At 38.6% G+C, this 12,499-nt stretch overlaps 1 protein-coding gene and 1 non-coding gene across 4 annotated transcripts; both read right to left on the minus strand.

Moving 5' to 3' along the window:
• Positions 1-501: 501 nt before the first annotated feature.
• Positions 502-10,385, minus strand: LOC129260481 (uncharacterized). 3 transcript variants are annotated; one of them, XM_054898454.2, is made up of 6 exons: positions 9,979-10,385; positions 8,571-9,432; positions 6,522-6,780; positions 5,087-5,158; positions 3,960-4,108; positions 504-3,000 (listed from the first exon to the last, which is right to left on the minus strand). In XM_054898454.2, the coding sequence occupies exons 1-6, from the start codon at positions 9,993-9,995 to the stop codon at positions 2,764-2,766; spliced, it is 1,596 nt and encodes a 531-aa protein (XP_054754429.2). In that variant the 5' UTR covers positions 9,996-10,385; the 3' UTR covers positions 504-2,763. The 3 variants fall into 3 exon arrangements, with proteins under 3 accessions (XP_063955929.1, XP_054754429.2, XP_054754428.2); XM_054898453.2 differs by having other exon boundaries at positions 5,081-5,158; positions 9,979-10,341; XM_064099859.1 differs by lacking the exon at positions 5,087-5,158 and having other exon boundaries at positions 502-3,000; positions 9,979-10,363.
• A 1,581-nt stretch (positions 10,386-11,966) lies between these two features.
• Positions 11,967-12,038, minus strand: TRNAC-GCA (transfer RNA cysteine (anticodon GCA)). Its single transcript has one exon. It is a non-coding gene; the product is annotated as a tRNA-Cys (tRNA).
• Between the last annotated feature and the right edge of the window lie 461 nt (positions 12,039-12,499).

A 12,499-nucleotide genomic window follows, 5' to 3' on the forward strand; every position in this document is an offset into this window, starting at 1 on the left:
GAGATCATAGCTAGCGATACACTAATTAAGCTAAAAGCTAAGTAGATTCAACACTACCACCAACTGGAATGTGGGCTTGCGTATAGATTAAAGCAATTTAAAAATCAATATATTCCTCTAGCCCACCATCTGTTTTAAACGTAATCAATTGTTATTTGCTAACCAGTGAAGATCTTTATTTTCATTTCGACACATTAATTAACTTTCGTTTCATGCTAGATGATATGAATATTTAGGCTATATCTCATAATACAACTGATCTGAATAACATTGCCCAAAGTCCCAACTGTAAAGGTTGTCCCGCCCCCGGTCCCACCCCTTCCTCCCCCTCTCTCTCCCCACACCCTCTCTCCATCTCTCCCTCTCTCTAGTTCTTTCTCTCTTTATCTCTCTCTTTCTCTCACACACGCATTGAACATTCATGTGGGGTGCGTTCATGGGGTTGTAGAGCGTGTGTATGAAAGAGATGGGAAAAGAAAATGACGCGGGTCACGCGTATCTGTGCAGATTTTTGGCTTTTTGGGGGCCTACGTCTGGTTTATTTGCTTAAACAGACATACTAGAACAAAATGAAATAATCATCTTGACTAAACTGAAATAACACAAACACCCGATAACAAGGACGCAATTCGAAAATATAATAATTAGCCATTCTCATTTACCCAGAGTTTCCACAGAAGCTCTTATGAACTGTTTTTTACAGCGGGCCCTGCATAACAAGCTCTCTTTGAAATCTAACAAAAGTAAAAGTAACGAACAAAGTGAGCAAATCAAATTACAGAATTACTCTCTGGCTAATGTTAATGCAAAATTTAGGTTTGTCTGGGAATAGTTTGTTTAACGAAATTGTTTCCAGTAATAAAGTGTTTCTCTTAAATTCAAAACCTAGAATTTCCCCTGGTCATGACCTGCTGGTGATACAATGATCTGCTATTGCATTTCCTATAATACTATATTCATATTTTAGCAAATAATAAACTTTGCATTCATATGCTAAAAACAAAAAGAAATGTAATCTTAAAATATATTCAAACTTGAACTTAATGTCTCATTTGGCAGTACACACTATAATATATGTACCAGTTGGTTCGTAAAGTCGTACGTTACATGAAGAACGGTTTTGTGAAACAGACCTGGCTTGGTTTGTGATGTCCCTCCTCCTTCTTTTTCCTCTTCTTCTTCTTTATATTCTTCTTTTTTTTCTTCTTCATATTCATTTTACATATAAACATACTAGAACATACATTTTGCCCAATGTCTGTATCCACATTTAATATGAAAGTACAATTTTTTTAGTAGACATTAACATGATAAGCACTGAGAAGTAAGAAACATGTACAACATGACAGTACCTTTTCTGCGACCCCACAAAATATTAAAAAATCGACATAATATACAAAAGATCTTTTTGAGCATTAACTTGAGAATGCCAAGAGTTATATGCAAAACTAAGTGCAAAATAAATGTAATTCTTACAAAGTCCAGAATTTCTCAGAGGAGAGGCACAAAAACCACCCACCTTTTTCACGCAGCAAATAAGGTACAATAAAATTTATCACTCCAATCACCCCCCCCCCCCCCCTCTTTGACACCGGGAGTCAAAAGATGTTTACACATTTTTGTTTTTACTAAACACGTATGGAGGTCAAACTAAGAGAAAACTTTGATACCTCTTGCGCATATCTACAGACTCTTAAATAAATTCGAATAGGAAAATGAGTCCAAATCGCTCGGATGAACTTGATAAATATTTGTTACTGGAGCATAAACTTCCCCTAATGATGACCGTGCGTTATACTTTATGCCCTTCGTATGTAGGACTTCATTAACAATATCATATCACACTTGTTGATTAAGCGTTCCCCTCTCTTTTGGACACGTGACAACTTTCCCTGATTTTGATTGGGTAAGAAGCACAGGTGTCTTAATGTTGCTATGGTAACTGTCAGATAAATCAGAATTTATTGGATGAAACGTCCGACAACTTGAAGTCTTTCCATGAAATACAACGTGTTCCTCGTTCAGAGCAGAAAGGCCGCTCCAAAGACCCGGAGGTAGGCGGCAGGGCTGACTTATACCCCTGTATATAGTCATTTTTTGCAATAGGGAAGAAAGAGGAGAAAACGAAAAAAAAGACGAAGAAAACATACGAAGAACGACGAAGGAAGAGTTTGAAAATGTCTGTATCTGGGCTGTGTAAATACTAATGCCCCCATTTTACCGCTGAGAAAAGAGTGACTTTATCTTCATGTTTTCTTACCCCACTCCTTTTAAAAATGCACCGGCGCCGCACCCGATGATATACATGATATAGAAAACCCTGGTTCATTATAACATCATTTTATATGTTCGGAACTTAGCCAATGTGAATTTAGATTATGACACTACTGCATATATATAGCAGGCTAAATCAGACACCCACGAAAAATATAGCAGAAAAATTGACTGTCTTTGAAAACTGATACGGCTCTCTTTGTATACAGTCATATCTTAGGCTCAGGCATGATGTATTCATTTACCCAACAAAATGTTGATTATGAAATCAGACAACTATTTCTTCTAGCATGAAGCCATCCCTGCTAATATTGTTTTAATAAATAAGATCAAACTCATCGTTGCGAACTATATTCACGTTGCATGATGGACTTTGGTCTGAGTCTGGGCTGGAATGAATACTCCGGTCGGTGTCTGGGGCTCATTAGTCGTTATTGACTCTCAGTAAAAGCAAACGAAGTGGAGCTTCGACCCGGATCTATACAAGCCTCAAGTGACTCTAAACATGCCGAAATAACTTGTGTCTTCAAACAGGCAGACTCGACGAGGGGTGTACAGCATTTTAATGGCAACCTTCGCCCTTGGAGGAAGGTACACGAGACCGCCGATGAAGCATGTTTTGTACTTGCTTGTCTGTTCCGAGATCGGGGCGATGCAGGTGAATGCTTCGACACCATCGATCACTATGGTATGACCGATGTACTCATTTGGGTCGTAGTACATCATCTAAAAAGTTTGATAGAAAAAATATATATTTATGATTTGTTAATGTCTCTTTTAGGGACTGTTTCACAAATTTGATATTAGGGCATTTTCGCAATCACTACGCAGAAGCTTTCTGGAACGTAGAGAATCTATTGTCAAAAGTCCTTCAGAGCAAAACAGCCTTTGTCGAAATTCGGTGAATCAAAACAGCAGTGCCGTCCTGGACTCTGGGCAAAGGACGTATTTTCAATTTTTGCCCGGTTCGAATCTTAAGACGATGGGTTGTCCCGGTGCACCAACTTCGACAATGACCTCTAATCTGTCCATTGTGATTTGACAGGCTTTTCAATAGATTCTGAATGTTGAGGAAAGCGTCTGCGAAGTGGATGCTAGAATACGCTAGAACGTTGATGACAGATGATAAACGCCTATCACACCAAGGAAAGTGACTCCAGATCGATCAGGGGTATGTCACTGGAAATAACGTAAAGAGATTTGATCGGTCTGTAGCCAGTTTCACCAGCATGACTGTCGCAATACATGTTCTAGTGAAAAATGATATAATACAAATTGTATTGGTTTAATAAAGTTGGTTTGAATTCCCTATAGGCTTTACCTTATAAAATTTTGAAAAAACAACAACATTGCATTGTCATCATTGCCATCAGTGAGAAAGTAACCATCGAACGGCAATGTTATGCAACTTCAGCCCCCTACTCGGTTTAGCCAACCCCGCTTCTTTTAAAAAAGCCGGGTTCGAATTTGCACCCCTTTTCCCGTATTTGAAACCCTCGAGAAAAGGGGTTCCCAAAAAGTTTCATTACGTGCTCAAGAACCTTAAATGGTTCTATGGGGTACATAAAAGGGTTCCAATGTGGTTGTTTAGAACTTTTAAAAGAACCAGATAAGGGACAAGACAGTATAGAACCCTATAAGAACATTTTTTTCCGAGAGTGTAGGACATGTTGGGGAAAATTTACCTGGCTATATACGTAGTACAATCCTGGAGTTCGTACGGTAACGTTCCCCCGCGCTGACAGTCGAAATTCCCTTTTGATTTCATCCATGTAGTCTGCAGACCCTGCCTTCAGTAGTGACGAGGATAGAGCCCAGTAAGGAACCCAACCAGCTTTTTGCAAGTGAAAAGGGAGAAGGAAGAAAATGAAAGGTTTTCAAAAAGTATGGCATCGTCTTGTTTCGAAAAAAAAATATAAAAAGTAAAAAAGAAACCTATCTTTAACTAGGTTGATCAGTTAGATGACAACAAATTGCATTATTCATGTCGTACATCTACAAAATTTAATGATTATGAAGAACATTATTTTTTACGTTTTTGTGTTTTTTAACTTATACATCTGTGCAAAATTGCAACATTTGAGTACGAAGGGTGAAGATAATGATGTGGATTTTGTTGATTAACCACCATCATCTTAAAACATTACCATTACCAGTCAAAATATTCTGTTTAACAGTGATTTTTACCACCAGGTTCAAGTAGGCAGGCATCATGTTAGTCGGACTGACAAGAAGACCGGGGGAGGGGGGAGGGGGTTCATGTCCTTCTCGGGTGTTTTGTCCGACAAACTGTTCTATCGGACAGCTAACATTGCTTCTCCATTTCTCAATCAATCAAAGTCAAGGAAATGTACATGGGAGCTTAAGCATGCAATATTCGTACTATCGCACAGGGCACATCTAATGGCTCAAAATGCACCATCATAATTGTATTCATATTTTAGGTTACAATAATTCATTGACCTGTGATTACTTGTTCTGATTCTTTCGTGACGTCACATCTATAGCATGCAGATTGAGTAAACGCAGATTGTAAGTCACGCACGTATAAGTTGGCATTGTCGGGATTCGCTCGAATTCATAAACCTTAATATTTGTACAGAGGAACTGTGCATTTGTCCCCGATTGCCATGATTTTTACAACTTTCAATATGTTTTACACAGCAAATATTCGTGCGATGGTATATTTTGCAGGAGGTGAAATGGTGATCTAGGCAAAGTCGAGTTGACTATAGCATGTTTTTTTTCAATTTGATTAGAGTGCATTGCGTCATTCTGAATGCAAAATCTTAAAATTAATTCGTACCCTCACCTACGCCGATTGTTGTGGTTCGATTGAGATTGGCCTGGAAATGGACGCCTTTTATCTCTGTCGAATTTCGATCTGAATACCAAAATTAAAAATGCATTTTGATATAGTTATCCCACTTCTTATGAACTGTTCTCCAAACGGAGTATGCGTAACATAAAGTTTTACCCTTCTCCATTTCAATACGTGGAGCGCCTGCAAAGAAGGCCCATTTTTATTTAAGTATTTGGAATGACTCAGCCGAAGATCGAACCCCGACCCCCCGTTTATAAGGCGGACACTCTACCACTAAATGGCTTTTGCAGATTCGAGATATCAGTGCCTGACGTCGAATAAACGAATAAATTCGAGATCATCATGAACGGTGTGTTGGCTCAGTTGGTAGAGCATCCGCCTCACAACCAGGAAGGTCGGAATTCAAGTCCCGGCCGCATCACACCAAAAGACGTAAAGAGATGGGAGTTACTGCTACCCTGTTTGGTGTTCAATGAGTCAGGGGATAGGACCACATCCATTGACATCGATCTGGCGCTGTTTAGAGGCTACCGGGCCCACGATCAATTTTGGGTAAAATGAATTTTCGGAGGAGTTATTTTTCTATCATCATCGTGGCACAGGTCATATTCAAATAAATAGTTTAATGTAAGACCATTTTTTTCAGAAGAGGGAAAGAGCACTAATATTTAACGCCTTAAAGACCGACATCATTCTCTCCTCAGATTATAAAAATTACCACCATTTCAAATAATTTTTTTCCTCGCTTTGCTTTACATTCCGATTAAGTTTTACCCCAAAGCGGGTGACGAAATGTCCGATGCCATAAACTGTAATAAGAATTTACAACAATCAAGAACAAGGCTAATGATAACTGAAATTGATTACTAAACAATTAAGGTCATGAATGTTGAGGGAAAAAACGAGGGAAGCGGGGAATGTCTTTTTTGTTCCCCAACTGTCCCTGCTACATATCGGTAAGGATTAACCAAAGCTACAGGCACATTAAAGCAACCGACTCCAAACCGACCGATAATATGCCATTGGAAAATAACGTTAAAACGTTGGTCGGTCTGGAGTCGGATTAATTGGTGTGACTGTGGCATAGATAGGGAGTCCTTTGCATAGCGACGTTCCGAGGAGTCATAAAACAGAGTAAATGTATTGTCAAATGTCCGTGGTGACAAAGAAGAGCAAATAAACCTTTCTCGAAAATTGGTGAATAAAAACAGCCTTGATTCTGGACAATCGACGTATTCGCAAGTGTTTGTCAGCTCTGAAACGTAGGACGAACTGCTGCTCGATCCAGTTCACCAATTTTCGACAAAGACATCTAGTTGTTCGTTGTCTTTATTTTGACGGTCATTTGACAATTCATTTACTCTGTTCTTGAATCATCATCCTACGTCGTCGAGCCAAAACTCCCTATTGACCGATGACGTACCCGGTTCTCTCGTTTCAGCTCCAGTACTTCTGGCTCTCTGGACCTGCTCATCCGATTGATTTCGGTCTCGTCCTCTTTTCTTACCGCCTCTCCTGTATCTGGCTCTTCCACTCTCACTGTCTTGTGGGATAACAGGCATCCTGTTCAGTGATGCCCGCGTATCACCTAATGATACTGGGGTGCTGCTATCAGGTACTTGTGAGGATGCAGGCGAGGTACTCATTGCGTCTTCGAGTTTGATAAGGATTTTCGGATGAATCTGAAGTGGTGTAAAAGAAAAAAAAATCTGGGTTATTATTATTTATCTGTCCTCAAAATTATTCCTTTTTAAGAAAATCTTACTGTTTCTGGCTCTTCAGGTCACAACAACAATTCATCAAGAAATTGTAATGATTTCTTTAACACGAATTAAGAAACGTATATACATTTAGCAAATTGAAAAATAAAAGAATAAGTGCGATGAGAATTTGAGTGAGAGACATTTTTCTCTTGTAAATAAATTCATGTTCATTGATATTACTGAAAAATTATAGGTCATTTGAGAGGTTTAAAATCAATGGGAGCACTGTCTAGGAATTCTAGGGACAAAAATGGAGGTATATCCAAAGGAAGGAATCTTCGGGGGAGACAAGGCAGGATGGAGCTGCTTCGTGTGGTATAAGAATATTCTTCATGTTCTTTGAGTATATCACGGAAAGCAATGGAGAGAAGAAATTTGATTATCGTTGAGGAACATGTTTAGAAATACAGAAAATTGAAGACAAATAACAGTTTTACTCGTGCACTTTTTGTACAAATTTGAATAGGCAAATACCCCTGCCACCTGTAACGCATCCCGCCCCGTCCACACCCCACCCCCGATCCGCACATGTCACTTCTTTCACTTTTTCTGGATCAGTCAATGATTGTGTTCAAAAATCAAAATCGTAAAATATTTCATTGCTATAAACATTTTTTGCCACAGATCTTTCCTTGACATGATCTTAGTGCACTGAGCTTAACTGTCGTGTTATCTAACGTATATCGTGATAGTTGTCCTCAGTAATGCCTGAATCCTTTTTCTAAGGACAAATGATATTGTATTCCTTTATATTGCAGTAACGGCTTCATAAATACGCCAATGCTATTAGTTCGGCACTCATCCGTGGTCGGGGTTTTCCCTAAATGGTTTTCTTTTATCTAGCACAGTTTGTTTACTTCTGACAATCCAGGTTTCTTGAACCACTTGAGTATTTGACCGAACTTCATTTTTAAAAAAATCACAAAATTGTCTATTTTCATGATTATAAATGTTCGAAATCAACATTAGTCTGTCTGATTATAAGTTGATTTATATTTGTTATCTCCATATATACTTGTATACCGAAAAGGTTTTTCCTGACACCGGAAAGCACACTGTATATCGCCATACCAGAGAGGTGTTGAGCCAGCATCAGTTTAGGTTTAAATCGAGGTCGTTTTACATTAATTGATCGGCTGATATGGCCTTTTATTTGCATCCAAGATAAAATCATACATTTAACATGATAAAACAATATTTAAAATATTATAAAGAGGCAAGGGATAAAAAAGCAAAATACAATTTTAGAGATAACAATTACAATGACATTGACTTGCATTGTTTAAACTTTTGGTGTTTGGTGTTACAGCGTTTCAGAAAATTATTGTCGGATGTTTTATTCGATGTAATCGGTTTTATCCGACAGTTACCATTGTAGCAGGCAGACACCTGTCCTTCCTAGACTAGTTAATTAAAATCAAAGAACGTTGTCAACTTGCCAATTGCCACATACTGGGGGTGGATTCATCCATCATTTTTTGTCCGACAAGTTGACAGATCTGACAACTTTCTTTGAATTTGATTGACCGAGAGGCAATGATAGCTGTCGGATAGAACAGAGTTTGTCGGATAAAACGTCCGACAAGGACAGGCCCTTTCATGAGACGCTTCCCATGTCTTCTTGTCAGTCCGACTAACACGTTGCCTACTTGAACCTGGTGATAAAAACCTACATAATAGCAAATCTTAGTACTTAGCAATAATCTTACCTCGGGGGTTACTGCTTTTAGAACTTCTTTAAGTTCATGTAACGAATGAACGTCCTGTAAGGAATGAAGATCTCTATCAGGCTTCGACTCTGTCTCTACTCCCAAGACATTCCCTTGACCACTAGCCATCAAAAATGCAAACTTGTTCTCCCGTCTTTCACCATTCATGAAGCCTTTTTGTCCACTCTCACCTTCAGTTGGCATCCCACAATTACAAGTCTTGCCAACTTCTGAAAGTCTTTCTTCCAGCAACGCCACCCTCTCCAAGAGCCGCGCTTGTGCATTACTCCACGAAATCAAAATGAATGCCATGGATAAAGTCACCAAAAGAGCAGCACAAGGAACAAGCACCGTTAAAATGAATCTCGCTGCTCCCAGACCATGTGTCCTTGAGTGGTTTACACTCTGGCTAGGAAACCTAAGTAAAGGTCTGTTTGGTTCTTCTGATGTGTTTTGCACTCTTAATGAAGATGTGTCCTGGGAGTCCGGCTCATAGATATGTCTTTGAGAAGTCAGCAATGTTCTGTTTGATTCTTTTGACATGGTTGGCATGCTTGAAGATGTGCTCTTACACATGTTAGACTCCGGCTCATAGATATGGCTTGGAGAAGTCAGCAATGTTCTGTTCGGTTCTTTTGACTCTGTTGACACATACACATTTGACGTTGTGCCTTCTGTGTCCAGCCCCTGGTAATCTCTCGGGTGTCCAGTCCGGAACCTGTGACATTTGCAGGAGACCCTAATTCGGTCATGGTTTTCCTCTAGGTGAATCTCTGCGATGTCTTGTAGAGTTCTGCAGCTGGTCATAGACTTCAAGGGATCATGATAGGTGCCTAATGAAGTCTGCATATTGTCAACATTCCTGAGAGGATTTGGATGAAAATCAGTCAAAAACGGCTGATCTGATTATATAATCGGTGTTACTTTCTTGAAATGTCTTGGTAAAAAAAAAAGAAACAGTTACAGCACTAACCATGTAAAGATGAATGATATGAATAATGTTTCATTGTATTAAATGGCAAGGGTATTCACTTCAGCTATAAATCTGCACTCCCAGTAGGTCTGCATGCATCGAATTGATTCAATAAATGTACCATTTTATCATATTCCAATACTTATCTATATATATCCGAATCGTACAAACGATGTTTAAAGACTTCTAGGAATCTTCCAATCGTCCATTTCTTATCATTATTAGCAACCCTTTATTTTTATAGTCAAATAACTCTTCAAACAAAGGAAATTAATTGGTAGATGATCTAGTAAAAAAATACTGTGTTCTAGTAAAATGCGAATAATGTCAAATTTTGTTGAAATAAATTCTACACTCAGACCCCCCCCCCCACCCCCCCTTGTTTAGCTTGTCACTTCAACTAGCCTGGTGCCATTATACAGCATATATACTCACCTGCTCAAAGCAATCATGCCAGGCCGCAGACTGTTTAGAACAATGCAATCAAAGATTAAAACTCCAAAATTAATTCCAATGCAACAATGATTGCAGGTCCATTCACTTCATCGGTATACAGTAATGATCATCCACTTTTTCCATACGGAAACCCTGAACATCCGGACGGATATGAATTTTTATTTCAGCCGGGGTTGCATAATGAAGTTCGTCAGCCTTCCGAATACCAAACTTTGACACCAGATAGAGTTTTCCTTCCAGAAGTGTGCCGACTTTAGATAGTCCGAATTGGACAAAGACACTAATTCCAAAATATTAAGCCGCAGTGACTGGGCCTGGGTTACGATGGTACATTGCCATGTTACATTGGTTGTCGTTTGTTTTCATGCGTGATGCTCGACAGAGTCATTAATTTGGGGGCAAAGTCCTTCTTTTGTGGCTTTGTTATATATATCTGTGTATTTCCGATTTTTTTTTTCGAACCTTATTCAGGATCCCAAAAGCGTGGGTAGACCGGTTCTGATCCAGGTACCCTTGAACTGTTAAATAGAGCAGGGTATGCCATGGGGGTAATTTCATTATATGGTTGTATCATCCTCTTATGAAAAATATATTTAAAGGGATGCTCCGGGCTGGAGATATTTATATCTCAATCATAAATAGAATACAGTTCACAGAGCAAAATGCTGAAAATTTGATCAAAATCGGATAACAAATAACGAAGTCATTGAATTTTAAAGATTTGCATTATTCCGGTGAAACAGTTCTCGGCATGTTTTCATGAATATTCGTTAGGTGCGCTGATGATGTCATATCCCCACTTGTTCTTTTTTTCTTCTTTTTTTTAATGAAATTAGGTTATTCAAAACTGTTCTACTAAGAACTAAAACAATTGGATTGACAACTAATTAAGTACATTAGTTATTTCTTGCTGCAACTTATTTCATGAAAAGTTTTCAGCGTAATGCTTGTTTGATGTTTGGAATAAAATCAAAAATTTTCTGGGGTGGACTTGACCATTAATAATGCAAGTACATTCAATACATAATTACATTAGAAATCCACAAATACCGACATAGCAATTTTCTTTTGCCATTAACACTTTAAAAGTGTTAATGGCAAACACATATCTCCAGGAAAACAAAAGAAAAAATTATTTTGTTTTCCTGGAGATATGTGTAGCTTCCTTAACTAAAATACGGACCCAGCAGCCAGCAGGTCAGATTTGTAAATTTTAACCAAAAAAGTGATAAATCAGATTGGGGGCGAGTAAGGTCATTTTCACGGGGCTCGTCATCACAAAAAAGGTAATAGATGGTATAGTATTATGTACACGGTTATAGATATAGGGCCTACCCCGTAAACATAGCTCTTGACATGCTTAATGTGATAAATACACACCATGTAAGATACATTTTTGGACACCATTCTGTCTGTCTTCTAACTACTTCGTTCGCTTGCACATGAGCAGACAACGAAGATATTGGAACCTTTCATGTAGATGGCGCTGTTCCAGTAAATTAGTTCAGTGCTGTATACCTATATCCCTGAAATACCAATTCGATATTGCCATCATGTTGCAACAGCTAATTCCAAACATCTTTGTGATAAGAGTAGTCACGACTGTACAGACTCTTGAAATCAGTTTAGACACTATTTTTCTACAAGTTCCGAATGTGTATATTATATCAATTACAAAAATTACAGAAAGACCAAAACATTTTCTAATTCATACTGACAACTCTAAAAACCTTTTTTTAAGGGCTAATCTACTTTTGTTAACTTTTGTTAAATCTAAATACTAACGGACAAGAAATTTTTGTACAAGACGAATTGTCTGATAACACATCAAAGTTTACCGGTGTAGTCTTATCAATAAATGACAACCCCCCCCCTCCCATTCCACCCCATTCCATCCCATCCCATCCCTCTCCCCTCTCCCTCTCCTACGGAGCTCCTCAAACAATGAAAAGGGTAAAAGATAAGTTAGGGGACACCCGGGTTTGAACCGGGGACCTCTCGATCTGCAGTCGAATGCTCTACCACTGAGCTATATCCCCTTCATGTTTTATTGAGGGGATAATAGAGATTGAACTTCCTTCCTGTAGTGGATAGAAACGGATGACTGGACATCACGGATGACGAAACAACAATGCAATGATGACCATGAACCAGGGCCCCGTCTTACAAAGAGTTACGATTGATCCAATCAATCGTAACTCTATGGAAATCCATCAGTGTCATAATTTTTTCTACAGGAAATTTGCACAATGTCCTTTGTAAACTAAAAGAAGCGCTGTGAATTTTCAAGAAAACAATGATTGCACGAATATACATCAGCATAGCAAGAAATATTTTGAACAAACATGAATAATACATGTTGACGTTGCTGGCCGTCCATAGTTGTGATTGATCGGATCAATCGCAACTCTTTGTAAGACGGGGCCCCGACCCACTTTTAAATCTCTAGTTAAATAAGGTTTTGACAACGCAATATGTTTCACAACGCCAAAACCCTGTT

The sequence above is a fragment of the Lytechinus pictus genome, chromosome 5 (assembly GCF_037042905.1).
Source record: "Lytechinus pictus isolate F3 Inbred chromosome 5, Lp3.0, whole genome shotgun sequence".
NCBI lineage: Eukaryota > Metazoa > Echinodermata > Echinoidea > Temnopleuroida > Toxopneustidae > Lytechinus > Lytechinus pictus.